The sequence below is a fragment of the Etheostoma cragini genome, chromosome 17 (genome assembly GCF_013103735.1).
Source record: "Etheostoma cragini isolate CJK2018 chromosome 17, CSU_Ecrag_1.0, whole genome shotgun sequence".
In the NCBI taxonomy this organism is placed as follows: Eukaryota; Metazoa; Chordata; class Actinopteri; order Perciformes; family Percidae; genus Etheostoma; species Etheostoma cragini.
Genome location: NC_048423.1, coordinates 1,807,069 through 1,834,979, shown reverse-complemented (window position 1 = coordinate 1,834,979; position 27,911 = coordinate 1,807,069). Strand labels below are relative to the sequence as shown.

Here is a 27,911-nt window from a genome sequence, read left to right as displayed (position 1 = left end):
ACACACACACACACACACACACACACACACACACACACACAGTTAGCATTGGTCGGGCAGATTTTGAGTCCAAACCGCACAAACCCTGAAATATACACATGCCCATAAATAGACACTTCAATAGAAAAAATAGCAGCGTTGGACGGTTAAATTGGGTTTTTGGATCTAAGGCAGAAGCAAACACAACTTGTAATTTGAAGCAGCTTGCTTGTAAATCATCACCACGTACAGGACGCATTCGCCAGCGCTCCTTCTACAGGCTGAGAGAGCTTTGCTACTATAAAGGCTGAGTCACATTTTCAGCAATATAGCGTTTTGACAAAATTGCCTGAGTGAGGCTTATGTTTTCCAAAAAAGAGATAATAAATGAACGTGGAGACACAGTTGATACATACTACCCTGTAGAAAAAGTTTTAATCTCACTGGACACCAGTTTAAAAATGCGAGTAGAGCCAAGTACCAATATGATTTATGATATATATATTAGGTATCATATATAGATATTTTTTGATTTAGTACAGATGTAGTACAAAATGTAGCTCTATTACAAGAAGTAATTCATTCTCCTCTGCTTAATTCTGCATGCACGTACCGTGAGAGCCTCCTTTACACACACGCATACACACACATACACACACACACACACACACACACACAGTTTGTATATATATATATTTTTCATGGTAATCGTTGCCTTCTTTGACATTTTTGATACTTTTTTTGGAGGTTTTTGTTGCCTCATTTTGTTGCATATTTGAAAATGACCAACATTTCACTTCCATTACGGCTTCTCCTCATGTTAGAGTGGGGAAAAACAAAGGTGACGAGGAAAAAAGTTGCTGAAAAGAGTGTAACTGCCTCAGGTTGTCCCAATGTGGGGGAGAGATTTATCAAAACTTGAAAGCTGTGTGATATTTGCATAAGCAGTGCTAGCGAGAGAGAGAGAGAGAGAGAGAGAGAGAGAGAGAGAGAGAGAGAGAGAGAGAGAGAGTATTTTCAGTTAGAGATGGAAACATTTTCAATTTACGTTGCCATCACAACATCAATCAGCCGCTAACCCTGCTGCAAAGACCAGATGACAAGCCCTAATCCGCCTACACGTCCAAAAGTTATTTACAGAGCCTCGTGCTTCCCTCTGAGAACTTTACAATCTGCTCCACACACAACCAGCCGTCCTCCTGAGACTCGGTTCGGATGAGGACAAACTGTGAAAGATCATACAGAAACAATGCAAATATAAAGATAAAGAAAATACGCCTTTGCTAATGGAAAGAACACGTTAAAGACGACAAAGAGTGCTGAGAGACATAGCTAGACAGAAAGCCATGGCAACGTGGCTGCAAACGGACACCAAAGATCAACACACGCTATCCATTCTTCTCACTGTCGATTAACACTTGAGGATTAAAAAGGATTAATAAGGAGGAGTCTAAGTCTATGTCATGGAAGGTTGGTGAATGGCGGACCCAAAACGCAGAGGCGGAAACTGAGGATGGTTTGATGATTTAATGAAAAAACTGTACATATGCACAAAAAACAAAGGAGAACAGGAAACAAGCAGTACAGGAACAATAATACGGACACAGGAGAAACACACACACACACACACACACACACACACACTTACTTTTTTAGCCAATGAACCAGGAAGTGGTGGTCCGCCTCACACAGAGCTGCAATCTGCCTCAGCAGGTGGGCGTAGATCACATAGGTGCTGGTGCTGGAATATTGGGGGTTCTACACACACACACACACACACACACACACACACACACACACACACACAAAGAGACACACACGTCACACAAGCACACACACACACATCGCACATGCTCCATAATGCAACACAAACACCACACAGACACACACATCACACATGCACATTGCACACGCATCACAAACACACGCACAACTCACACATCACACACGTACAAGCACACACACATGCACACGACCACACACACAAAAATACCCACACACAGACACACACAAGCACACACACACACATGACACACACATTTCACACACACACACGCACACACACATACACACACAGAGAGCATGATGTCAGATTGTGGTCTTGAAACTAGGGACTTTAGAAGATCCAGCTGAATATGTGCAGCTGGTGACTCTGGAACACAACTTCAAATTAGTTTTTCCATTTGTGTTGTTCATTGCATTTGGGGACAAAAGTGTCCATCACCCCACCCGAAACCCCTGGAACTTCAGTCTGCATGCTAGCTTAATAAATAGTTTTGTCCATCGTTCCTACAGATCTTCATTATTTAACTCACAAAAGAAAACCGCTGGACGTCATATTGTTATGTTCCAACAGGTCCTCTAAACCAGACGACCATAGTGGCTGTTAGTTTCTACCATCCAATAGGACACACACCCTAGCAACGCATTCTCATGAACTGGTGCGTGTGATATTGTACGAAACTGTTTGCACACAAAGACATATGATATCCTACAAAATTAGGAGAAAATATTTGACTTTGAGTCGGGTACAGAGCACCGCGAGCTGCCGCTCGTTTCAGAAGGATTAGGATTAAATTTAGTCCTCAAAATATGAGCGTTTTGCAGCAACGATAGTTAAGATTAGGCAACAAAAGACTGGTTTAGGTGGTCATATTCTGCTCATTTTGTGGTTCATAATTGTATTTTGAGGCTGTACCAGAAGAAGTTTCCATGGTTTCATTAGCTAGACATAAAATAAATAAAAAAAAATCCTATTATGGGCACTTTAAGATTGGTAAAAAGAGTGTGGTTTGGATTAAAACACTCCCAAGGAACATTGGGTGAAAGGCTTTACTTTTCCCTGGGAAGGGAACTCCCCTCTCTGGCTTGAAAGTCCTGTATGTCAAACGGGACTTGGACACTGCTCCCCCGGGGTAAAGTCCTGTGTTTGTTTGACCCATATGTCGTATTTTGCTGTTTGCACAGACGACGTCTGGGAGTATTTTTCTGTCCTGTCCATGAAAAGAAAACGGAGACGGAGTGGACTACTGTATGGTCGGGGTCTTCAGATCCGACTCAAGCTGGATCAACATTACCTGTCCCTTAGTTGATGCTTTTATCCAAAGCAACTTACAATTGCTATATATATCAGAGGTGGCACGCCCCTGGAGCAGCTAGGGGTTAAATGTCTCGCGAACGATTCGAACTCGCAGACGAAGAGAGAGAGAGAGACGAGATGAATGTGCAGCTTTCAGAGCCAGTAACGGAGAGAGTCGTCATCATACAGGAAACCAGCAGTCCTCAACTCCAACATGACCTCGCCAAGTCCCAGTCTGTGTGTGTGTGTGTGTTTGCGCATGAGTGCGTGCGTGTTTGTGGTTGTGTTCTCATGAGAGATGGAAGACGAGGCGAGTCGTCAAAGTCAAATGGGACAAAATGAGACGTGTGTGTGTGTGTGTGTGTGTGTGTGTGTGTGTGTGTGTGTGTGTGTTTGATGGAGCGTGGAACCACAGTGGAACTACTGTGGATTCCTGTCTTTATCTGATTCTAATCCATAAATGGAAATCAGACTGTAGAGAGCGAGAGAGGGAGCGAGAGAGAGAGAGAGAGAAAATGGGAAAGGGAGAGATTGAATAAAGGATCAAACAGGATCAAAGAAAAAACCCAACAAACAAAAAAGACAGAATAATAAAGGCTGAAAAGGAGGGGGTCAGGGAGATGTACGAGGGAAAGATTTCTGTCCCCCAGCACTGATGAGAAAACAAAAAAGATGGGCAGAATCAGCACTAAAAACTAGTGTGCTTTTGATCCTGTTGTAACCCTGAGTGTTCCTCAGCTGACTCACAGCATTGAGGTGGAAATGAACAACAGCCAACGGCTTTTAATTAAAGATATTGATTCATGACAGCGTGCGTCTGTGATCAACACAGGCCAGTGGCTCTGGATTACATTTTCACCAACACACTGATATTTGTTATCTGAACTATGCTGATAACCTGGTTGTGATATGAAAAAAGAAAAAGCAGACGGGGGGGGTCATGCACATCCCCCCCCCCTTGTAATACCACCACGGATATAGCGCCCATTGGCCAGCCATGCCAAAACACTTATTTATGAACTTCTATATTCAATGGAAAATAATTTCAAAGTGAAATATCACAACGTGGTGTCAACACAAAACACCGCTTTCAAGCAGGTGAAAATACTTTCACCCAGGAAACATGTGTTCCTTCCTTGGGACTGAATCCGAACCGAGAGTGTGGGGGGGCGGGTGCGGCTCAGTGGTACAACAGTCGCCTGCCAATTGGCAGGTTGGTGGTTTGATCCCTGGCCCTAGAGTCCCACGTCAAAGTGCCCTTGGGCAAGACACTGAACCCTGAGATGCCCCCAATGCTGCATCATCGGTGTGTTAATGTGTGTGAATGATTCTTGATGTAAAAGAGATTTGAGTAGTCATTGAGACTAGAAAAGCGCTATCTAAGAATATTACATTTGATTTACTGTGTCTCGAGGATTTTAAGTCTCACCTGAACCAGAATGAAATAAGCTCGCAGGTCGTCTTTTGTTCGAGGGCTGAAATCAGAAAACACACAAAGAAAAAATGTCACACAAAAGAATGACTGCTGCAACAATCCAGGGCTGGGTGATATGGAGATTCATAGCGCCAAAACTTAATAAAATGTTAGTCGTACTGTACATACTTTTCTACTTTGTTGTTGTCGATGTTGAACAACCAGCGGCTGAACTGTGTAATATTCATCTTTACGTCATTTTGACGACAGTGTACGTTCTGTTCCTTGCACGTATCATTCATCTTGCACCAAAGTTTTTAATAAAATGTCATTTTTATGTATTTAACTCTCTGATGTCGAATGGCATTTTCTTGACTTTGACACATCCTCTTAAATTAACCTTTTAAAGGTTACTAGCATAAAACCTGATCCCTATGTGTTTCATACCAAAACATTCAAAATTCAACTTTCTATACAGTGAGCGGAAGATTGGCACCATATCACCCGGAAACCACCAAAAACCATGCAAGCTCTCTGCTGAGCCTGGTAAATAATCAAAGAAACAGAAATGGAACTGGGATTATTTCTTAATTTAAGTCCAACTACTGCACCTAAATAAATATGAGGAACATTCATTTTGTAGTAAAGTTACAGGTTCTGTTTTATTGTGTTTGCTTTCTTGCCAATTTTTTTTGTTTTGATGAATAAACTCTGTGATTTGAATATGTATATATGCTTGGAAATGACATTGAAGCTGAAAGAGATCAAGTAGAAAACTAAATTAAGCAAAACGAATGAAAGAAAATGCAGAAAGTGTCCCAGCGGTGGACTCACCCTTTCCACTCCCTCAGCAAGCTGTTGATGATCCCTTTCAACACGGACTTCTGGATGTCCTGAGGCTAGACACACAAACACACACACACACACACACACACACACACACACACACACACACACACACACACAGTTAAAATCCAGATAGAGTTGTGTGGAGCTGACAACAGCTTGAATGTAACGGACGTTCATTGATATCAAAAAGTTACGCACTAAAGCTTTGATGAAGTCGATCACCGATATTTGGAACCAATACGCATTTAGAGTGAAAAAATGAACATCTCCAAAGTCAAAATTAAGATTTTGGAATGTCACATACTCCAACCCAAAGCTAAAGGCTGTGTGAGAAGAAATCTTGGAATCATTGATCATTGTTTAGGTACATTTATCCACATTCATGATCTATGTGTGTGTGTTGGTAGGGAGGATCCCGTTGTCACGTGCTTACTGTGCTGAGCAGAGCGTCGTAAACGGCGTTGACAAACTTGGCGTTGACTCCCGAGTCGTCGATGGTGTGGAATGAGCCGTTGGCCTCTCGCTGGGAAAAGGCGGGAGGACAGAAAATTAGTAAAGTAAGATAAAGAGCGAGCAGAGAGGAAATAAAAAGGGGAAAAAACAGCAGAGAAAAAACAACAACAATGCTTTCACATCGTAAAAACGGTTATGCCGTCTGGTGAAATTTTAACAGCATCTAAAACTGTTTTCTCACAACAGGCTTTCTACTGAGAGCCAAAATGTGTGTGTGTGTGTGTGTATTTGTGTGTGTGTTTTTGTGTGTGTATGTGTGTGTGTGTTCTACCTTGAAGGCAGCGTTGATTTCTATGAACGAGTCAAAGGTGGTCAGGTAAAACTCTCGCACCTCCTTCCAGTCACCTGATTGGACGGCACGCTCCGTGTCCTCCCTGGCACACACACACACACACACACACGATTTTGTGCCGCTATTGTAGGAGCTTTCACAAAATATTAACACAATACGATTTGATATTTTGATGAATAACCACCAATAATGTGCATACATAAGTGGGTAAAGACAAATATTAACACAGCTAGTAAGTAAGTTCATTTAAAACCAGGATAAGACAACACTTGTGTCATATTACAACAGTATGATATGTAACACTTAAACGATATCTAGCCTCATGTATGGATGTCGATATAATATTAATATATTTCCCAGCCCTTATCCAAAGAGTTATTCATTGACCAAGAATAAAACAGCATGACATACAATAAAAAGAATAAAACATAGTGAAAATCAAAAAGGGTTGCAATAAATCCAAATGAAAAAATGAAACATGCTACCATGCATTAAAAGCCTGAGTTTGGATTTGAAAAGAGTTGTAACAAGAAGAAGAAGACAAAGAAAAAACAGTGTGGGTGTTCAGGGACTCACTGAAACTCCTTGGTGGTCTTGGTGCGCAGAGGGATGACGGGGTCGGAGGGGAAGGGAGCTTTGGCTTCTGGGGGAAGAGTGTCGATGGAGAGCCGCTGCTTCTGACGGACATCGCTGCAGATGGGAGGCAGCTCTCTCCCTGCATGGCAGACGGACAGTTAACCGCTCAGTCAGCATCAAATCTGCCTCCAGGGGTCCTTCAGATAAATGGATGGTAACACTAGGCCTGCACGATTTGGGAGAAAACTCACATTGCGATATTTTTTCCACGGCCACTTAAGTGGAAGCTACTTTTTTTTCCCCTTACGTGCAACCAATTTTTGAAAAAAACTGGATTGGCTGTAGTGATGCAGTCTCTGGCTCTCTCTCTCTATCTCTCTCTCTCTCTCTCTTTCTCTCTCTCTCTCTCTCACTCTCTCTCTCTCTTCCCCTGTCAGTATAGTAGCTCGCTCTACCTGGCACAGCAACGTATAAACATGAGGTAAGGTCGCCTCGGCTCGGACACAGCCGTCTCGAGCAGGAGAGAAAAGGCTTTAACGTGTGTCCACCAGAGGACGCTCTACAACGTCCCCGTTTGTGATGGCGTTGCATAGTCTGTCCACCAGAGGACGCTCTACAACGTCCCTGTTAGTGATGGCGTTGCATAGTCTGTCCACCAGAGGACGCTCTACAACGTCCCTGTCGGCAACACAGATTACTTTTTGTTAATGAGTTCTTGTTCAGGACTTTGTTAAAGGACTTTACGTTTCATATCTTAAGTTTGTTTGTTTATACATTTCCTTCATCAGAACTTTAAAATGTTTTGATATTCTGTTGTGACAATAAAAGAGAGAGTCATTATTTTAGTGAGAACTCATAATTAACTACAAATAACAAAAAAACTGTGTACAAAAACTATAGTTTGAAGAAAAAGAGACTGTTTTTCAACTTTCTGCTAAGATATTTGCAACGAAAATGCGGGGATTATGAAATCATGCAAGTCCTGCATTATGTTACACGGAAATCTACAATTTATCCAGCAAAAATGAGGGGTATCTGAAAAAAATGCAGTCCTTGCTTAAATACGAGGACTTTGGCTGACTATACATTGAATTATGGGATTGCTTAATCACGTTTCTTTAGAGGAACTGTCTATAAACAGAGGACGTTTAAATGTAAGTCTGATCGTTTCTATGGTCACTGTTAGCCCATCGTAGTAGAAAACAGTATTTATGTAAAGAGATTTAGTTATTAGACAATATGTACGTTTATACAGCAAGACGAAGGGAGAAAGAGAACACACACACACACACACACAGCTATTACCCTCAATCAGTGTGTAATCACAGACACAGTGTGTGAACACTCACACACGCACACACACGCGCACGCACACACACACACACACACACACACACACACGTACGTCCCCGCCATCCTCCCACACCTCTGACCATCTATTCATCCTCTGTATAATTAGCCCGCTATATTGTCTCCGTCTCCACAGTAACACCAGCAGGCCTGTCCAGGTGCATTGTGGGTGCTCATTCTGTAGGCACGGACAGATTGTACAAGCCTGAAGATAAAAGGGTCAGACAGCTGTTACATCACAGGAACCCGAGTGTTTCTCTCTGTGAGAACAGTGGAGGAGCTTAAGATGGAGGGCGGCGCGGCAGAAAAGATCCCCGGTTGTTCTAATGACCGGTTCTCATGTGGTTTGGCCACTAGTGTTGAATAGAGCTGCATTATATGAGGAAAACATGCGATAACGTTGTTGAATATCACAATAATGATATTTCTTGCGATAAATAAACAGATATAAAGTGTATTCAGTTCTGCCGTTTCGCTGCTGTTGCTCCTGAAGCAGCTGAGCAGCGGCACTTTTTCACACTTTGGCAGATAAAAAGAGGAGAGAGACAGTTTTTTAGAAGCTTTTGACAATTTTTTACAATGTATTTGTTTCTTTTCTCTTTTTTTTTAAAACATTTCTGATGCTTGTCAAGTGGGTCTCATAGCAACCTGGCCATGGACATTTGTTGTTGCTTTTGTAGATGTTTTAAAGCTTTTTTTAACAGTTTTTCTTTTGCCTTTCTCAATGTATTTTGAGCTTTTATTTCGCTGTGTCTCTATATTTTGACATTTTCTTAAATCTTTTGTCGCTTGCTTCAACGTTTTTGCTGCTTTAAAAAAAGAAGAGAAAATTACTGGAGCTTTATTCCCTATGCTTTCTGCAAACAATAGCCAATAAAAAAGCTCCTTTTCCACTTTTAAAACACTTAAGAAGAATACAGTTGGGCTTTAAAATGTTTAACATTTGCATCAACGCTTTTTTCCGCTATCAAACTAGCAAAAATGGATTCGTACATGCTCTAAATGTTCCGAAGATCGTTAAAATAGGTAGGCTGATTTTTGCTTTAGTCGCTTTTTAAAAACAACAACAAAATCTGTGGCTTATCAGGTATGTTTCATAGCAACCTGGCCATGAAAGGTGTTAACGAGTTAACGGAAGCAGATGGAAAGTTGGCGTTTCCTCCCACCGGACAGAGAGACTGAGAGAAACGTAGAGATAATGAGCGCTCCAACACCAAGAGGAAAAACCTCCTAACCCTCTCCTCTTCCACTGCTTCCACTGCTTTTTCAGCTTGCGCATCACACAATCGAGTCCTGACAGCAACAAGTCTCGGTCACCATGACACCCTTTCATCAGAACAGCCTCCTTAAAGACCTCAGAGGACATCCTCCTCCCTTCTCTGTGTCTTTCATCAGTTTGCTTCAATATAAGGACGATCTTGTTATCTTCCTCGAGTGTTGTCATCGAGTACCATCCATCCATCGGTTCAAACACGCCGAGGTTTAATGAATGGAGCAGTCCACAAACACTGGACGGGAGATCAGCTGTTAACCGTGCATGGTTCATTTGAATAAATCGGTCTAATTAGCAGAGCCAAACAGACTCTGCGGCAGGGCCGCACAACATGAGGAAAAGCTTGTGATAACAATAATACACAGGATAAATAATCAGATACGAAAGTGTTCTTCAGTTCTGTGTTTCTGCTTAAATATAAGAAATTGATTGTTGAATTAGGAAGAAATGAAACCAATTCCAACATTTGATTGAACAAATTAAATGTTGAATTTAAAAAAAACAAAAAACAAAACAGTTACAGCGTAAAGTGCAGTTTTCTACTAAAGTTTTCTATATTTTCTTTCAACTTATGCCGACGACTTTTCGGAATGAAAAGATAAAGTCGTGGCGCTTCCGTCGTCTCCATCGTTTGGTGTAAGGTGGTCATTAAAACTCTGTCCCCGTCTTGACCTTCCCACAAAATCATTTTGGTTGTAAATCATGTGAACATTGTCAATAATCAATGGGTGCGCTCAGGGCCGGACTGGGACAAAACACAGAGACAAGACTTGAAGAGAGGAGGAGAGGAAGGAAGGAGAAAAAGTGTTATTTTCCAGCTAACATGAGATCACGATGGACCAAACCCACCAGTCTCCATTTAAAAAACAGTCATTTTAGCATCGTTAAACACAATTCATTCAAACTCGACAGAAAACAAAATAAATCTATGAAAAGACGTTTTTTGGTCTTCTCTATACTTTTCCTACCAGGAAAACTCTAGTGTTGGTGGAAATAAACAGATTCTTTACCGATATTCATCTGAATATTTTTTATTGGAGTCTGGTTGGTTCAGCGCTAGCTACTTCAAAAGGTGTTTCTGAGAAACATAAAGGTCTTAAAAAGGTCTGTTTCTGAAGGGATAACACACGTAACACTTTTGTTTTTAAGATTTATTGCTATTTGGATGTGCACCAAGTAGTAGGCACACTGTTTTAAAACACCAAAGTACGAAAACAAGCAAGATTTCATTTTGAGAAGTATAAGCCTGATGGCACCAGAACGGGTGGCTCCACGCCTGCAGACATACAGTCTTGCATATTATTGTCAAACTAGTGTGACTCTGCAAGATCCCCGTACATATTAATATTAGATGTGAGATGATTGTCTTTAGATGTGAGAAGGTGTCAGACTGTAGTCTTTTCAAAGTCTGTTCAAAGTCTTCAAATGTATGTAGCATAAGACTCTCTTAAAGAAATCTCTTAAGGGTCTTCTGAGATATGTTGCCGGCGTTGACGTTCATCGTTCCCGATTATCCAGTCGAGCGAGAGAACTTGCTCAAGTTGTTCAAGGTGGCAATGAGGCCCTGCATCGTGTCGTCTGACAATCAGTTGAACTACAACTCCCAGGTGTGTCAGGCAGTAATACACTATGGCCCAAAAAAAAAAACTTTTCTCATAGACTTACATGGCAAAAAAGATCAGTGGATACATATTTTAGAGTGTCTAAACCCTGGAAAATGACTTGTTTCACTGTCCGAATTTCCTTTTTTGCCGTGGGGTAACCATTGGAAAGTCTAGAATAGCTGCACAATTAAATTATTTACATGGGAAACTTTTGAACTTATGAACAGGAGATATGATAATAAAGCAACCAGTTGAGCTATTTTCTTCTTTGTGGATGGAGAGACTGCTTCCTGCCACAGTGTTCCTGCTGAGATCAATACTGTTTGAAATATTTTCCATAAAAAGCTGGACTTTGGTGCCTTTTTTTTTTTTTTTTTTAGAAAAGTTTTCACAAAGACTTCTGTTCAGCTCAGCCATATTTGACAATATTTCAAGGAAATAAGAACCTGGTGTAATACTTGTAGTGATTGTAGTGATTATCCAAATTGTAGTGATTATCCAGCGGGCCGGACAAGGAGCGCTGCACTATCTGCTGTGTGTGTGTGTGTGTATGTGTTAACACATCATATGGTTTTCATTTGGGGCCGAGGTTTGCATAATTATTCTGGCATCAGTAGCCGTGGTGACAAAGCGGACTCGGCTCGGTCTGCGTTCACATGGCAATCAGGAAAAAGCCCGCCTTCGACAGGAAGCAGCGCTCCCTTTCATGTCAAAACGCTGACGGCGAATAATCAACAAAGAACCTCAAAACATGTTTGTCATCTTGGTTATTTACTCTGTTGCAGCTTAAAGATTTCATTACATTTTCGACGCTAATGATTTAGTTTTTGAGAACTTAATGAAGAGAGAATTGTAAAATTTCTCCTTTAAAGGGCAGGAAATCAAAAAATCCTTCTGGTGACAATTTATCGTAACTTAGACACTAAAAAATATAGTGTCTATAGGAGATATTGTCCAAGTGACTAATTGGACCAACAATGTCTGACATTGGTCCAGTATTACAAAAAGCTCAGATAAAGATTCTGTGTCTGACAAGTTATAGAAAGGAGCCGCACAAAGAGCTGTTAGAGACCTTCCTGTTAAAGAGTAAGATCTTTTAGACTTTGAAACATAAAAACAGCTAAATTTCATTCACTAAACCCACCGGACTCCATGTAAATAAACCGTAACTTTATCATGGTAAAATACTCATCATTTAAAGTCAACAGACACTAAAACTATGACGTTTTGAGTCGCCATTCCACTTTTCCAACCATCACAACTCTAGTTTGGTTGACATAAACGCATACACTGAACAAAATTAACACTTTTGTTTCATCCCCCATTTCTGATGAGCCTGAACTCAAAGATCGAAGACTTTTTCTATACACAAAAGGCTTCTTTCTCTCAAATATTGTTCACAAATCTGTCTACATCTGTGTTAGTGAGCACTTCTTCTTTGCCGAGATAATCCATCCACCTCACAGGTGTGGCATATCAAGAAGCTCTAAAATGTGCAGTTTTGCTGCATGGGGGGGGGGGGGAGATCCGAAGACCAGTAAGTATCTATTCTCTCTCTCTCTCTCTCTCTCTCTCTCGACCTGACTGCAGTTTGTCATCCTAACAGACTTGAGTAGGCAAATGCTCAACCTCCCCCCCCCCCTCCATACAGTTAAACTTCACATACATTTAACATTTTCTCAGTATAGGTTACCAATTAACATGTGAAAATATGTTGGCTCTATATACGCTAAAAGTATTGTTTTTTTTAGATGGAGTCTGGTGGTTTAGAGCTAGCGACTTCAGAACTGTTTCAAAAGGTCTCAAAGAGCTTTAAAAGGTCCATCTCTGTAGGGATCCTTTCCATAATGTTGTCAGGCACTTAGAATAATAATCTGAGCCTTTTAGTGGCAAAAAAAGCCCTTTTGTGAAGGTAAATACTCTGTCACAAACTGAAAACCTAACAAGCAACTAAACTTTCACATTTGTCTTGTACCAAGATGAGCAGAGAGAATTTTTGGATTTGAAATGGCAGAAAATCAAAAAAAAAAAAAAAAAAGCCTGAACAAAGATTTTTCTCTTTTTTTCTGAAACCCTAACAAACAACTAAACTTTGATTTTTCAAATTGTTCTAGAAACACGCTGAGCAGACGGAATATTTCAACACATTTCAACAGAGAATCTGAAAAGTCTTCCTTAACCATGAAGACGTGTATCGCTCCATGAAGACGCCTGGTCCTATTTAATCAGAAGTGTGATCCTGAGATTTTCTGCATACTGTAAAGTTCATTTAATGCACGGTCTGCAAAACTGGAAAACATAAAACAGCTTCTCCTCCTCGTCTCTTTTTTCTGTTTGGTCTGAAAATCTTCCATTTTGGAGTTGCTGCTGCGATGGCGTTGCTAGCAGCTCAACATAAACAGAGCGTAGTGTAAACAGAGAAGTAACACATCATTACATCCTGGACGAGACAGAGACCACGGTGGGAACAAAGACAGACAGTGAACACACCACCCCGGCATTCACACTACAGTTGGGCCACTCGGAGCTGCTTTAACCCTTGCTGTGAAATCAATGAACCAATCAAATGTGTTAGACCCTCCTGTTGTCCTCGGGTCAAATTTGGCCCGTTTTTAAAGTTTGTCTATCAGAAATATAGGTTTCTTTCCACCAAATTGCCCAAAAATAACATGGATGGTTCCACACAATGTTCTTCACAAGTAAATTAAAGATCAGTTTCTACTGTTTACATTTTGGGAGATTTATTCAATAGGCTATTAAAGCATATTTCTGCTGTTTAATCTAAAAAATGAGGTACGATTTCTTAAAAATGAGGTTTATTGACCATGACTTCCAAGAGTAAATGTGAAACTAGTGTTAGTGGTGTATATACCGGTGAAAAAAGAAACGTCTGGCTAGTCCACACAGCATTCTGGGATGGGATGTAAACATGCTCTGGTTTATTGGCATTTCTTTAAACCAATCACAATCAGCTTGGGCGGTGCTAAGCGCCGGACGGAGCCACGGTGTCTCTGCTAAATAGTCTCAGGAAGGAAGTTGTTTTGGTGGAACATGTGGACATTCATAAGTAGTTTTAGTCGTCAATAGAAAACTCTGATTGGACAAATAATCTAGCTAGCTGTCTGGATTTACCCTGCAGAGATCTGACGACCAGGTAACCATAGTCCTCAGATTGGACAGATAGTCTAGCTAGCTGTCTGGATTTACCCTGCAGAGATCTGAGGACCAGGTAACCATAGTCCTCAGATTGGACAGATAGTCTAGCTAGCTGTCTGGATTTACCCTGCAGAGATCTGACGACCAGGTAACCATAGTCCTCAGATTGGACAGATAGTCTAGCTAGCTGTCTGGATTTACCCTGCAGAGATCTGGGGACCAGGTAACCATAGTTCTATGTCTTCATTTACCATGAAAACACGGCAACAACAAAGGCAACAAAAAGGCAACGAAAAGAGACTAAAAGGCAATGAATAGGCAACTAAAAGGTGACAAAGAGACTACGAAAAAGCGGTTAAAAAGCAACTAAAAGGCGGTAAAAAGGTCACTAAAAGGTGACAAAGAGACTATGAAAAGGCAGTAAAAGACAGTAAACAAAAAACAAACAAACAGGAAACTATGATTGGACAGATAGTCTAGCTAGCTGTCTGGATTTACCCTGCAGAGATCTGAGGACCAGGGAAACAGAGTCCTCAGAAATCCACCGCAGGTTAGAACGCCAACCCCCAAAAAAGAGGAAGGGGAAGGACATCCGGCAGAAAAGGCCATCTGGCGTAATTTCCCGCAACAACGGAGCAACCCCAGAAGTGGAAGGAAAGACTAGTGAGGAGGTCTAACCGTATGAAACATGTTGTTCTCTTTTGAACAGGTCCAATTCACACAATGTCTCTTCAAAGTCTGGATGCCTATTTGGTAATATGGTTTTTCTGGAGTATTTCCAGTTTGCTAAATTTGATTGCAAAGTATAATTTGATTGGGCCAAAATAACGTGCCTTACCAATGCATCAGGCGTGAGCGCTGTGTTTAACGACAAAGAGAAGAACATTTAGACTTGAACTCACCGTGTCGGAGCCAGTGGGCGCTGCTCAGGCCGCCCGTCATGCCGGCCGCTAAGCCCCGCCCCCCCGCGTCCCTCCTCTGGCTCAGCGTGGAGCTGAAGGTGCCCAGAGACAGAAAAGGCTGCTTCGCTCCTCGCCCGAAACCCTGGCGCGGGAAGATGACATCATCAGTACCACAAAGAAACAGAGAAGAGACAGGACGTTGGAGACATTCTGAGGGACACAAACAGTGAACCAGCATGTTGTTGATTACTGTACGCTAGACAAAGTAAAGACTGTAATACGTGTTTTTTACATCCACAAATAACATGACAAACCTTTTTGGCATGGATCGCTGAAAGTAGTTTTTTTTACCCTTGTGTTGTTTTCTCTTTGACCATTTGAACATTTTTGTCACTTTTTGTCACCTGATGCTTTTCCCGATGTTTTTGTCAGTTTTACCAAGTTGTTTTTCTGCGCTTTTTTGACTTTGTTTTTTAAGCTTTTTTTGTCATTTTGGCCGCTTTTTTACTTCTCCACCCTAATATTCACTGATATATCTGCAATAAGGCAACAATATCAATGTTATTGATATAGCAGACCTGTCCATAATATACATTAAACCTCATGTTGTCCTTGGGTCAAATTTGAGCCATTTTCAGTTTTCATTTTCAAAAATGGGCCATCGAAAAAGCGCTGAAAACATAAAAAATAACAAAAAGTTTATGAAAAAACACCAAAAACATAAAAAAGTACCCACAAGATTGATGACCAAAACAGGTTTTTTTCATGGTTGACAGGAAGACAACACAAGGGTTAGAACTAATTCAAAAAGGCATCCATAGTGAGTGAAGCTATATAGATAAGATAATTTTAGAGTATGGAGCTACAGTTTCCCACAAATATTTTGCATTTTATTGCTGACAAAAAAGGTATGACATGTCCAAAAATGCTAATATGTATTTGTAAATGTATATTCTTTGATACGCCTTTCTAAAGAATATACAGAATATATTAAAGAATAAATTAAAGAATATATTGAAAAAAAATCCAAGTAGCTACAATCTCACAGAAGCCGACAAAGTTAGCAAACAATTTAAATTTCTAACAATTGTTGGATGTTGAGGTTTCCTCACCCGGAGAGAATCCAGAGAATTAGGATACAAAATCTAAAATAAACCTCACTACACTTTCCCTCTGATCGATCGCCGTCTGCTCGTCTGGTTTTTCACACAAAGTCTCTGCAAGCTGCAGAAGAGCCGCAAGTGCAAAGCAGAGGAAGACGGAGAGAGGAGAGGAAGGAGGGATTTAGAGGAGGAAATTACACAATAAAAAGGAGAGTGGGAATGAAGTAAGGCAGAAGTGGATATGAGGCACGGGAAAGAGAGATATGAGGGTTCCAGAAAAGTAAAATGGAAAGGATCTTTATTTATTTATCCCTTCAGTCTCCTGAAAATATATATACATATTCATACTGAGAGAGGGAGCCCAATAAAAAATAATGTGGGAAAGGATGAGATCCAGAGGTATACAACAAGAACAATCCAGACGTAAAATGAACAGGGGAGAAACGGGAAGAAGATAAGAGAAGGGACAAGGAAGTGCAAATAGGAGGATGGAAGGAAGAAAAAGATAGATCAGGAAAGGAGAGGTAAGTAATAATAGAAAGGACAATGATGAAGATAAGACAGAGAAGGAGTAATAGGAAGGAAAATAGAGGAAAACAAAGGACAGAAGGAAAAAAGGACAGGAAGCAGGGGAAGAAAAAAGGAATGTACAAATAGATGGAGAGCATACAGGAGGAAGAGAAGAGGAGGGGGCATGAAAGGTGGAGAGATCAACAGATGCACAGCAGCCGCTCCTGACAGCAGCATGCACGCACGCATGCACGCAAACACACACACACACACACACACACACACACACACACACACACAGCACCGGTTCAGGGGCTGTAGAACAGAAGGAGCAGAAAGACGGTTAATCAGATTTATTGAATCTAAAGAAATTGGAAAAAATTCTTGGCATCGACACACACACACACACACACACACACACACACACAGCGTTTTTTCTCTTTCACACAGCAACGTAGAGAGAAAACAAAGGACAAACAACCTAAGATGGCCACAGGTTGAGTTTCCAGAGTTGACACAACCTTTGTCTGCCGTTTTATTTTTGTCTGCCGTTGTATTTTTATGATTTCCAACCTCTGTCTTTCTTTAGAAGGAATAATGAGACGGCGTCTTCGGCCAGTGTTGACAGCCCTACTTTGAGTTTCCTCAGATCTAAGCTTGACGTTCCAGAAGAACAATGGAGGAGGAAACAGAGAATCAGTGCCAGAGAGAAGGAGCTGCAGCGAGAGAAACGCATGCAGCCGCTTTATGGCATTTCCAGACACAACCAGAGTCAGTCTGAGCAATGACCGACTGTTTATTGGTCAAAACCCGTCGGATCTGCACATTCCTGCTCCCTGACACAATGGAGATGACATCAACCAACCAACCAAGCCTGCAAACCCCCGCCAGTCGGCTCCGGAGGGACACCGAGGAACAGATCCCTAAACGCAGCGAGGATCCAGCACCCGGCTCGCTGCTGTGCAACTCAGAAACACGACGATTACATCATCAGACACTGCTGCAGCCATGATGTTAGGGGGCGTTACGCAACACAGGGACATCACTTTTTCCACAAAGCTCCAGGCTTTCAGCTGGCTGTCACCAGTGGTGGAATGTAACTAAGTACATTTACTCTAGTACTGGACTCCCGTCCAAATGTCCAGGTACTTGTACTTTACTTTGAGTCTTTTGTTTTCATGTCACTTTCTACTTCTACTTCGTTACATGTCAGATTACATTACTACATTACATTCATCTGACAGCTTTAGTTACTAGTTACTTTAGTTACTAGTTACTTTAGTTACTCTACTACGTTCATCTGTTACAGCTTTAGTTACTAGTTACTTGAGTTACTAGTTACTTGAGTTACTAGTTACTTGAGTTACTAATTACTTTAGTTACTCTACTACGTTCATCTGTTACAGCTTTAGTTACTAGTTACTTGAGTTACTAGTTACTTGAGTTACTAGTTATTTTAGTTACTCCACTACATTCATCTGACTGATGCAGTTACTATTTACTTTAGTTACTAGTTATTTTAGTTACTCCGCTACTAGTTACTTTAATTACTCCAATACCTTCATCTGACAGCTTTAGTTACTAGCAGTGGTGGAAGAAGTATTCAGAGTCTTTACTGCAGTAAAAGTACTAATACCACACTGTAGTAATACTCAATCACAAATTAAAGTCCTGCACTGACAATGTTACTTAATTTAAAGTATATAAGTATCATCAGGAAAATGTACTTAAAGTTTTAAAAGTAAAAGCAGCCGGGGCGCCTGGGTAGCTAACCTGGTAGAGTGTGCGCCCCGTGTGCAGAGGCTCAGTCCTCGACCCAGCGGCTGCGGGTTCGATCCCGACATGCAGTCCTTTGTGGCATGTCTTTTCAAATAAAGGCCTAAAATGCTCCCAAATCTTCTAGATGTACTAAACGCAGTAAAATCCTCCCATTTTATAAAGTGTAAAGGATCCAAACAGTTGTCTGTTTAGTGGTCTCATCATTATCTCAGCTGGATTTGTAGCCAATATATTGTTGCTATGGTTACTTTATAATGACATCAGATTTATAAACTACATGTGTTTTGTGTGGAGAAATCTTAATGTGTAAAGTAACTAGTAACTAAAGTAACTAGTAACAAAAGCTGTCAGATGAATGTAGTACAGTAACTAAAGTAACTAGTAACTTAAGTAACTAGTAACAAAAACTGTCAGATGAATGTAGTACAGTAACTAAAGTAACTAGTAACTTAAGTAACTAGTAACAAAAGCTGTCAAATGAATGTAGTACAGTAACTAAAGTAACTAGTAACTTAAGTAACTAGTAACAAAAGCTGTCAAATGAGTGTAAACGCAAGTTCAAGTATTGGAATTGTTATCAGGAAGAAAAAAAATGGTATAAGACCATCTCTATTTGACGCCCCAGGCAATCGCCGGCTCTGCACACACACACACACACACACACACACACACACACACACACACAAACGTACACGAACGCACACACACGCACACGCACACACATAGTTCTAGTACAGGCTCTGCAGTTATGTTTAAGTCACAAAGACTCACGGGTGTGTCGATAAAGTGGTTTAAATTTTGGTTACACTTTTTCAAAACTTCACGCAGACAGCGTTTGATATGATATTAAAGTAGCGTCGAAAGCGCTTGCTGTTACCGTCCTCTGAGACAAGCAGGCCCAACACGGTTCCTACGCCCCGGTGACTGACTGACAGGCTGAGGTTGTAAAACATGGCAACTTTATATCCACAGGTAATTCATTATGTTCCTTTCCACTTTTGTTAGTTCACTATGCAATTAGAACTAAAAAGTCCTTGTTCTTTACATTCCTTTGCATTTTTGTTAGTTTAATATTAGTTCAATATTATGTGTTCATGTTTAGGCAAAAATGTTTCCCTTTTCTGCTAAATTTAAAGTTGGGATTGATACCTGATGGTATCTGACTGGAGTATCACCCCCCCCAGCGTTACCAGAATCTTCTCAACGGTTTTAAATCACAATTTATGTGGATATTAAAAGTCTTGTCTGAAATGTATTTTTGTTGATGTTGAAATGGAATTTAAAACATGGTATTGAAAAGATTGTTAATTATTAAGGAATTGTTATCGAAACCCCTACCTGCCCAATTTTGTATAAAAATACAGTTAATTTAAAAAGTCTGCACCTCTTTTCCGCACGTCCCTCCCAAGTCTGACTTACTGTCCCCCCCACACACACACACACGGACACAAACACACACACACACACACACACACAAAACTATCTGATTACCTGTTACTCGTTGTTTCTAATTCATTAAATATGTGCTCAAATCGTTCAAAGACAGTTTTGTGTTGGAGTTTATAACATTCCAAAATCTTCACTTCGACTGAAAGATTTCATGTTTTTTGCTGTAATGCATAACGGTTCCAAATATTGGTTTCATTAACTATCTATAATCGGTATATCGGCCTTGAATAACCAGTGTCGGTCCATCCCTTATGCAGATGATCATGCCCTGTTCCCTAATTATGTTCTGTTTTGTTTGCATCGTGGCTTTTATGAGAAAAAAATGATAATAAAAAGCCAAAACTGAACAAATCATAACAGTAAAACAAGAAACCTAATTTAGACTTGTATCGCAGGTAATAAAGTGTTTTGATATGAAATAGATTTTTTGCAATGGATGAATATAAAAGAGCCTTTAGTTTAATGCTCTTTACAATTTATACAAAGACTATATTGTTATTTCTAATTTGAAATAAAACAAAACAAAAAATAGAAGATGAATATTGAATGCTATGTTGCTGTTTCCTTTCCCATTGTGACTTATACTTCTACCAATGTACTACTATTGCTTCTACTAACACAACCACAACCATATTTGTGGACACCACAGAGAGAACTGGAGGTGTAAATCACTTTGTTGGACTATGAATGAGGAGAAAAGGCCGTTTTCTTACAGCAGGAGCGGAGCTGTTGTAAATTGGTGGAAGCCTCTCTCTTTCCCTCTCAACTCCTGACAGCGAAAAATGTTCTCCATCCATCCTCTCGGTGTGGAAGAGCGGAAAAAGTTGTTGTTTTCTCCCTCCCTCCGTGGAAAGAGTCAGTCCTCTGCAGCCTCTGTGTTTCTGCACATGTTTTTCCCAGAGCTGCCCGTCTGTCTGCTCGCTCTGCTCCGATGTTCCACGGTTAATCAGGCACGTTCACATCCTCGAAGAAACGGGAGTGAAGTCTACCTTCGTCGGACAGGTGGGCTCTCCGTTACGCGGACAGCCTGGCGCGCAAACGTTTCCAAAAAGCTGCACGTGACGTCTCCGTCGGAAAGCTTAAAGAGTGTGAAGTTTTGTTCGTTTTAAAAATTAGTTTTTTTATTTAAAAAAACGCGTTTAGGGTTAGTTGTTGACTTTTTCTCCTTCTTCTTCTCCTCCGTCTCTCCCTCTCTGCGCGTCGCCTTTCGGGAAAGCAGCAGCGCTGCGGGCCGGCGCCATGTTTGGAGGAGGAGGAGGCGCCTAGAGAGAGAGAGAGAGAGAGAGAGAGAGAGAGAGAGAGAGAGAGAGCGAGAGAGAGAGCGAGAGAGAGAGCGAGAGAGAGAGAGAGAGAGAGAGATAGTGTAACGGGAAACAGGAGCTTTGGATACACAATAAAAGTGGGAAAGAGAGACTATGTTTATAGTGAACAGAAAGAAAGAAAGAAAGAAAGAAAGAAAGAATGAGGAATGAAATAGGTAAGTAAGAAAGAAAGAAAAACAAATAAAGACATAAAGGAAGACAAAGCATAAAAGACATGAATCATATGAAAGAAAGAAAGAACTAAGGGAATAAAACAAACGAATAGAAAAAGGGCACAAATAGAAATAAGTAACGTAGGAAGAACACACCGAATATATTCAAGATTTAGAATGATAAAGTAAAACTACAATTTAATACACATAAATGACATAAATGTGTAGAATGTTTTATATACTACTTCTAACTTAAAAAAGACAAGAAAAATCAAAGTCAGACTTTGGATACCCCCCCACTTGGTGACGCCCCAATGAACAGCCCAATGACATCACGCTATGGAGAAGCAGCTCATGCAACACACTGGACCCACATCACAACTGTCCCTTTAAACATTAAAGGTTGCACTTTTAAAAATGAAATGTAAGTAGACCGTTACTATTTCCCCAACCGAACCCTAACCCTAACCCATTGGCTGTCAGCGTCAGAGACGACGCAATAAGCCCCCCCCCCCCGCAACGTGTGTGTAGAACGCACCGGGCAGAGCAGCAGCTCCGCGGCGCTGAAAGATTAAGAGGAACAACAGTAGAGAGTAGTATAAAACACAAAATCCACAAAAGGACCCACGTTGGGGGGGCAGATGGATCAAACAACACAGGACTGTCACCTAGGAGACCGGGGTTCATGTCCCGCATGTCCCTGAAATGTGCATTTTATAACCTCACCCACCATCTTTACTAAACCCAACTGTCCCGTTCTTCTTCTCCTGAACCCAACTGTCCCATTCTTCTTCTCTTAAACCCAACTGTCCCATTCTTCTTCTCTTAAACCCAACTGTCCCGTTCTTCTTCTCTTAAACCCAACTGTCCCGTTCTTCTTCTCCTAAACCCAACTGTCCTGTTCTTCTTCTCCTGAACCCAACTGTCCCGTTCTTCTTCTCCTAAACCCAACTGTCCCATTCTTCTTCTCCTGAACCCAACTGTACCGTTCTTCTTCTCCTAAACCCAACTGTCCTGTTCTTCTTCTCCTAAACCCGACTGTCCTGTTTTTCTTCTCCTAAACCCAACTGTCCCATTCTTCTTCTCCTAAAACCCAACTGTCCCATTCTCATCCCACGTGTCACGGAAATGTAACTTTTATAAGTCCGCCCACGATCTTTTAACAAACCTAACTTTATCAAAAGTGGCACCAATAGACCTGACCCAGTGCGTTAAGATAAATACAAAACCGTTTTTACTAGCATTCTTTGAAATATGTCAGGTCCACATGTGTGTGTGTTATGTCCTGTGTTGGCATTCAAAATCTAAATCCAGACAGCTTGTTAGACTATCTGTCCAATCTGAGTTTTCACATGTTCCACCAAAACAACTTCTTTCCTGAGACTACTTTGCAGAGGCACCATGGCTCTGTCCGACGCTTAGCACCACCCAAAATGATTGTGATTAGTTTAAAGAAATGCTAATAAACCAGAGCATGGTTTTCCCCCGTCCCAGAATGCTGAGTGGACTAACTCCTCCACAGCGCTGTGAAAGAAGGTCCGGCTAGTCCACTGACTACATAAACCCTGATTTATTGACTTGTGACTGTATGAATTTTTCTAATCTTTTTCCAACTTCTTTCTTTTTATGTTACCCTATACACAGGCTTTTAATTTGACAGCGGTGTGAGGAACTGATGTGGCCCTGCAGACTCTGCGTCATGACTGCAATTTAACTTCTGTCCATAATTAGTGAGAAACAGGACCTGCGCTGCAGGCCAACTCGCACCGAACATAAAGAAACTGAAAGGCTCCCGATGTGGCAGATCTGTGTGTGTGTGTGTGTGTGTGTGTGTGTGTGTGTGTTGGGTTTCTTGGTATAGTTACAGCTTCAGTGTTTCTGCAGCTCTTGAAGACAGTTTTAGATTTGACATTCTTGTAATGACAACTCTGATTGTTGTTGTTGAGCGAGTTATAGGGAAGGTCTGGCTACGCAAGACTAGATAAACCCTGATTTATTGACTTGTGACTGTATGTATTTTTCAAATCTTTGTCCCACGTCTCTTTATTTTCATGTTACCCTATACACAGGCTTATAATTTGACAGTAGTGTGTGCAAGACTGTACTTTTGACTTTAGGAAGTCAAAGTACAGTAGTACTGTCATCTTAGGAAATCAAAGTACAGCAGTACTTCCTCAGTCTACAAAAACGTGCTTTGGTTTATCGGCGTTTCTTTAAACCAATAACAATCGTCTTGACCGGAGCTAAGCGCCGGACAGAGCCACGGTGCTGCTGCAAAATAGCCTCGAGAAGGAACTTGTTTTGGTGTAACGTGTACGTTTAATAGTAGTTTTAGTCGTGCAATAGAAAACTCAGATCGGACAGATAGTCTAGCTAGCTGTCTGGATTTACCCTGCAACGATCTGAGGAGCAGGTAACCATAGTCCTCAGAAATCTATCGGAGGTTAGAACGCCAACACAGAGACAGAGGACAGGGACAGACATCTGGCTGATGCTCCGGCCTCACTGGAGTTATCTTGGAAATGAAACGTGGTGGATATAGACTAACGTCCATTGACTGACTCCCTCTGACTCCTCACGAGGAAGCGAGAGTTGAACAGAAGTGGAGAAGACTATAGGACCGTTTGGCAGAGGGGAAACGCTGCAGTATTTTTAACCCACATAAGCATCAAAGCTGCTGACCTAGACAAGTTTCTAAAGTCTGGGCACTCCTGGAGAAAATTGCCAAACAGAAAAAAAAAAAAAGCAAAGAAAAACAGAAGCCTGCCTCCAGGTTTTCCACCAGTATCCTAGAGAAGGTCCTGCACAAGAACAAGTTAAAGAATAAAACCTCTGCCTCTCCACTCACTGCAGATAAACACACATTTATTCAACTTAGACACATCAAGTGTTGAATATGGAAACACAATGAAGCTCAGACTAAGTGTTCAGATCCTTCCCTTCAGTAAAAGTACTAATACCACACTGTAAAAATACTCGGTTACAACAAAAAACTCACTCTAACAGGTAGAAATGAAATAGAAAAATGGAATAGTGTATCAAGAGCAGATATTTAGAAGAAGAATTACATTGTCCTTTAAGTGCATGCTGCAGATGCATGTGCATGCACGCATGAGCACGCACACACACAAACACACATACGCACGCACACACACAGCAGAGCTGGCTCTTTTTTGTGCGTCTTATTTTCTGTATTTTTGTAAAAACTAAATGTATGATAAAGAATGTAATGAATTTCGTACTTGCAACTGAGAAAAGTACTACAATAAAGTGTATTTTATGTTAGTTAATGTTACTTGAGTAAAAGTGTGCAAGTATCGTCAGGAAAATGTAGTTAAAGTAATACAAGTAAAAGTACTCAATGTAGCAAATTCTCACATTTTAAGAAACAAACAGTTTTTTTCTGTGGGAATCTTTATGTGTAAAGTAACTAGTAAATAAAGCTCTCAGATTAATTTAGTGGAGAAACAAAGACAATATTTCTCTCAGAAATGTAGCGGTAGAAGTAGAAAGTGACATGAAAAGAAAAGACTCAAGTTAAGTACAAGTACCTCAACATTTGGACTTAAGACTGGAGTAAATGTAGGAAGTTACATTCACTACTTACCACTGGCTAAAAGCTATATTTTCTTTAGCATGTGGTCCTTTCAGGCAAGACAGATGAAAGAAGATGAATTACAGACTTTTTGAATGATTATTAAGGATCAAATTGACTTTCATCTGCTCTGACACCCTGAAGCAGAATGTTTGGTATTTCTTTGTGAAGTTACTAACTCCAAAGGCGTATAGATGTCCAGAATAAAACTGACCTAAATTTGAAATTTAAAAAGACATCTAAGTTACATTGAATGACAATATTGTCACAGATAGATGAGACTTGGACCCAAACGCAGAATAGAAGGAATCAGATCAGGCCAGGAAGCAAGGAAGCTTGACACTCAACAGAATTGTATCTGACACCACTGAACACACACAGAACAAAATGAACTACAAAGGAAGCACAGAGACTAAATCCACATGGTAATGAGGAAACAAGGGACAGGTGACACCAGGGCTGGGGAAACAGGTGAAACCCATTTAGGCAGAACAATCAAAAAAGGCGGGAAAACACAAGACGGGAAGAAAACTGGACAAGACTAGGGAGAAAAGACGGACTTCAAAATAAAACAGGAAACAGAAGACACCAAACCATGGGTGTGACTCCTAGATGTAAGTCGAAGCTGTGAGTTGCGCATGCATCACTTGTTGTTGCGCATGCAACAAGTAGCATCCAAGAGGCTAACGAGAGACTTCTGTAATGTCAATAAAAAAATGGACCTACTTAACAAAGTTGATTCACTGCTGGCTACAAGTTAGCATCAAACACAACAAAGGCTGTCAGGGGAATGGTGCTTTGAGCTAACGTTAGCAACCAAACAACCATAGATAGCTACAACGTTTTTGAAAGGACTGCTAGCTTAGCTACAAGCTAGGAATCAAACACAACAAAGGCTGTCACTGGAATGGTGTTTTGAGGTAACGTTAGCAAATCTATCATAGATACGGTAGAACGTTTTTTAAATGTTTCCCATCTTCTGTTATTACAGATACTTTATTTGAATCTCTTTTGAAAAAAGGTAGCGAGTAGCCTACAGATGTGTGCGGAGAGAGGTCAATGCAAGAAAAACAAGCACAAGAATGAATACATCTGTCACACTTAGAGTAAAAAGCTGCATAAACACGCGCAAACTAAGGAACATATCTGTGTGTGTGTGTGTGTGTGTGTGTCTGTGTCTGTGAGAAAGGAGGACGGTTCATCTGCTGTGATCCCTGCGAGTTTGCACTGATGTGAGAACACAGAGGAGCCGAGAGGGAGGAGAGGCATCTGTTGTCAGGAGGAATATTTGGTTTGATTCATAGCAACGCCTCAAACTGTGGGACAGAGAGAAAAGGAGGGAGGGAGAGAGGGAGGGAAGGGGAGAGAGAGAGAGAGAGTGCAAGACGAACATCTGGGAGAAAAAAAGAAGCAGAATCGTCACACACCACACACAAACACACACACACACACACACACACACACACACACACACGCGCCTTTCCTCAAAAACCGGAGTGGAAAGGGAGAGAGGTTACTCCACTTCAACTGAGATCCAAAGAGAGAGAGATTGAGTGAAAGAGAGAGACAGAGAGACAGACAGAAAGACGGAGAGAGACAGAGCGAGAGAGACGGAGAGAGAGACAAAGAAAGAGACGGAGAGAGACAGAAAGAGAGAGAGACATGAAGGGAGAGCGAGAGAGAGACAGAGAAAGAGAGAGAGAGTGAGACAGAGAGAACAGGAGAGTGTGTGGGAGGGAGGAGGGTGAACGGTGCACCCATTTCCTGCACATGAGGGTGTGTTTCTGTGTCCGTTCTAAACATTTCAGCACACACAAGTGTTTCAGAAGAAAGAAAAGCAGAAAGTAGTGAAAGTAAAAACAAGGGATATAAAAAAAAGCAAAAACCAACCGCCAAGTGAACGTAGTTTACAGACTAACGGCATGAAAGGAAATGTGTTAAACATGTTGAAAAGGGAACAGAAATGAAGACAGAGAAACTTATTTCTTCCTTCTTTTTTCTTGTGAAGGTCTTATTTTTCATCTTGTTGGACAGGTGAATGACTTACCGATCATCCAGTTATTCCTCTTTAATGCAGACCACTTGTCTTCTTTCAACACAAGATGGTGCCGTTCACCCATGATTCCCATTCGGTTAGGTCAGCACAGTAGTTGTCTTACAGTTGTTCTCATTGCCGCATTATGACATATGTCATTGTGACTGACCTCAGTCTAATGTACAGTAACTCAGCGTAAATTCTTTCAGCTTTTATCCAAATAAATGTATATTTTATCATGCTGTGTATATCTGTAGCATATCTGCAACTAGTCTCTCCTGATTGAAATGTATCTCAGTGTCAATACTTTCAGGAAGATCTCCATCTTAATCAACGCTCTATCTAACTCCAATCAGCTGTTGGAGGCGTTCACCTTCCTGCTAAACCAATCAGAATCATACGCAAATGGCAATGGCCAATCACAGAGTCACAAACCTGCTTTATAATCTGTTTCTCCCTTTGCTATGAGCTGTCGTTGCAGGCACAGAGTGCAACCCTCCACCCCCCCTTCCACCTCCAGTCCTCTACTCCAGCTGACCGGCCCCCTTCGGTCTGGTCTTCAGGCTCCTTCATTGCCACCACCGGTGTCTAGATTCCATCGGGGGGGTCTGATGGTTCTCTACCCCTGTACGAAATATTCGTATAACGATGGCGTCTAGTCACCAAAGACTTTGATTTTATTTGAGCTGTACAATAAATCTTTTTTGCATATCTGCAAACATGTCTCTCCTGATTTAATTGAATATTGTTTCAAAAGGTTTTTGAGATTGTTTTTTGTGAAGTAGTCAAACTCTCAAAGCCTACAGTGTTCACTGTTTGGTGGGTTAAAGTCCATGTTTCAAATTTCTACAAATGACAAAGTAAGACCCATCAAGAACAATTACATTCTTTTTTTTAAAAGAACAAAAATCACTCACACACACACGATATGCCGTTCCAGAGAGACTGAGGAGAAACAACAGAAAGTTTAAGTTATTTT

At 41.0% G+C, this 27,911-nt stretch overlaps 1 protein-coding gene and 1 long non-coding RNA gene across 2 annotated transcripts in view; one reads left to right on the top strand and one right to left on the bottom strand.

The window, feature by feature from the left end:
* The window catches only part of hectd2 (HECT domain containing 2), a 50,601-nt gene extending 29,523 nt beyond the window's left edge, over nt 1-21,078 (bottom strand). The window contains exons 1-8 of the mRNA XM_034898466.1: nt 20,542-21,078; nt 14,988-15,129; nt 6,703-6,841; nt 6,106-6,208; nt 5,755-5,844; nt 5,307-5,371; nt 4,488-4,533; nt 1,628-1,737 (exon numbers count right to left, since the gene is read on the bottom strand). Coding sequence (XP_034754357.1) covers nt 1,628-1,737; nt 4,488-4,533; nt 5,307-5,371; nt 5,755-5,844; nt 6,106-6,208; nt 6,703-6,841; nt 14,988-15,129; nt 20,542-20,625 — 779 coding nt within the window. The 5' untranslated portion in view covers nt 20,626-21,078. The remainder of the gene's footprint in view (nt 1-1,627; nt 1,738-4,487; nt 4,534-5,306; nt 5,372-5,754; nt 5,845-6,105; nt 6,209-6,702; nt 6,842-14,987; nt 15,130-20,541) is intronic.
* Nucleotides 10,672-14,880, top strand: LOC117960334. The gene is made up of 3 exons (XR_004660122.1): nt 10,672-10,752; nt 14,490-14,505; nt 14,868-14,880. It is a non-coding gene; the product is annotated as an uncharacterized LOC117960334 (long non-coding RNA).
* Nucleotides 21,079-27,911: the final 6,833 nt, after the last annotated feature.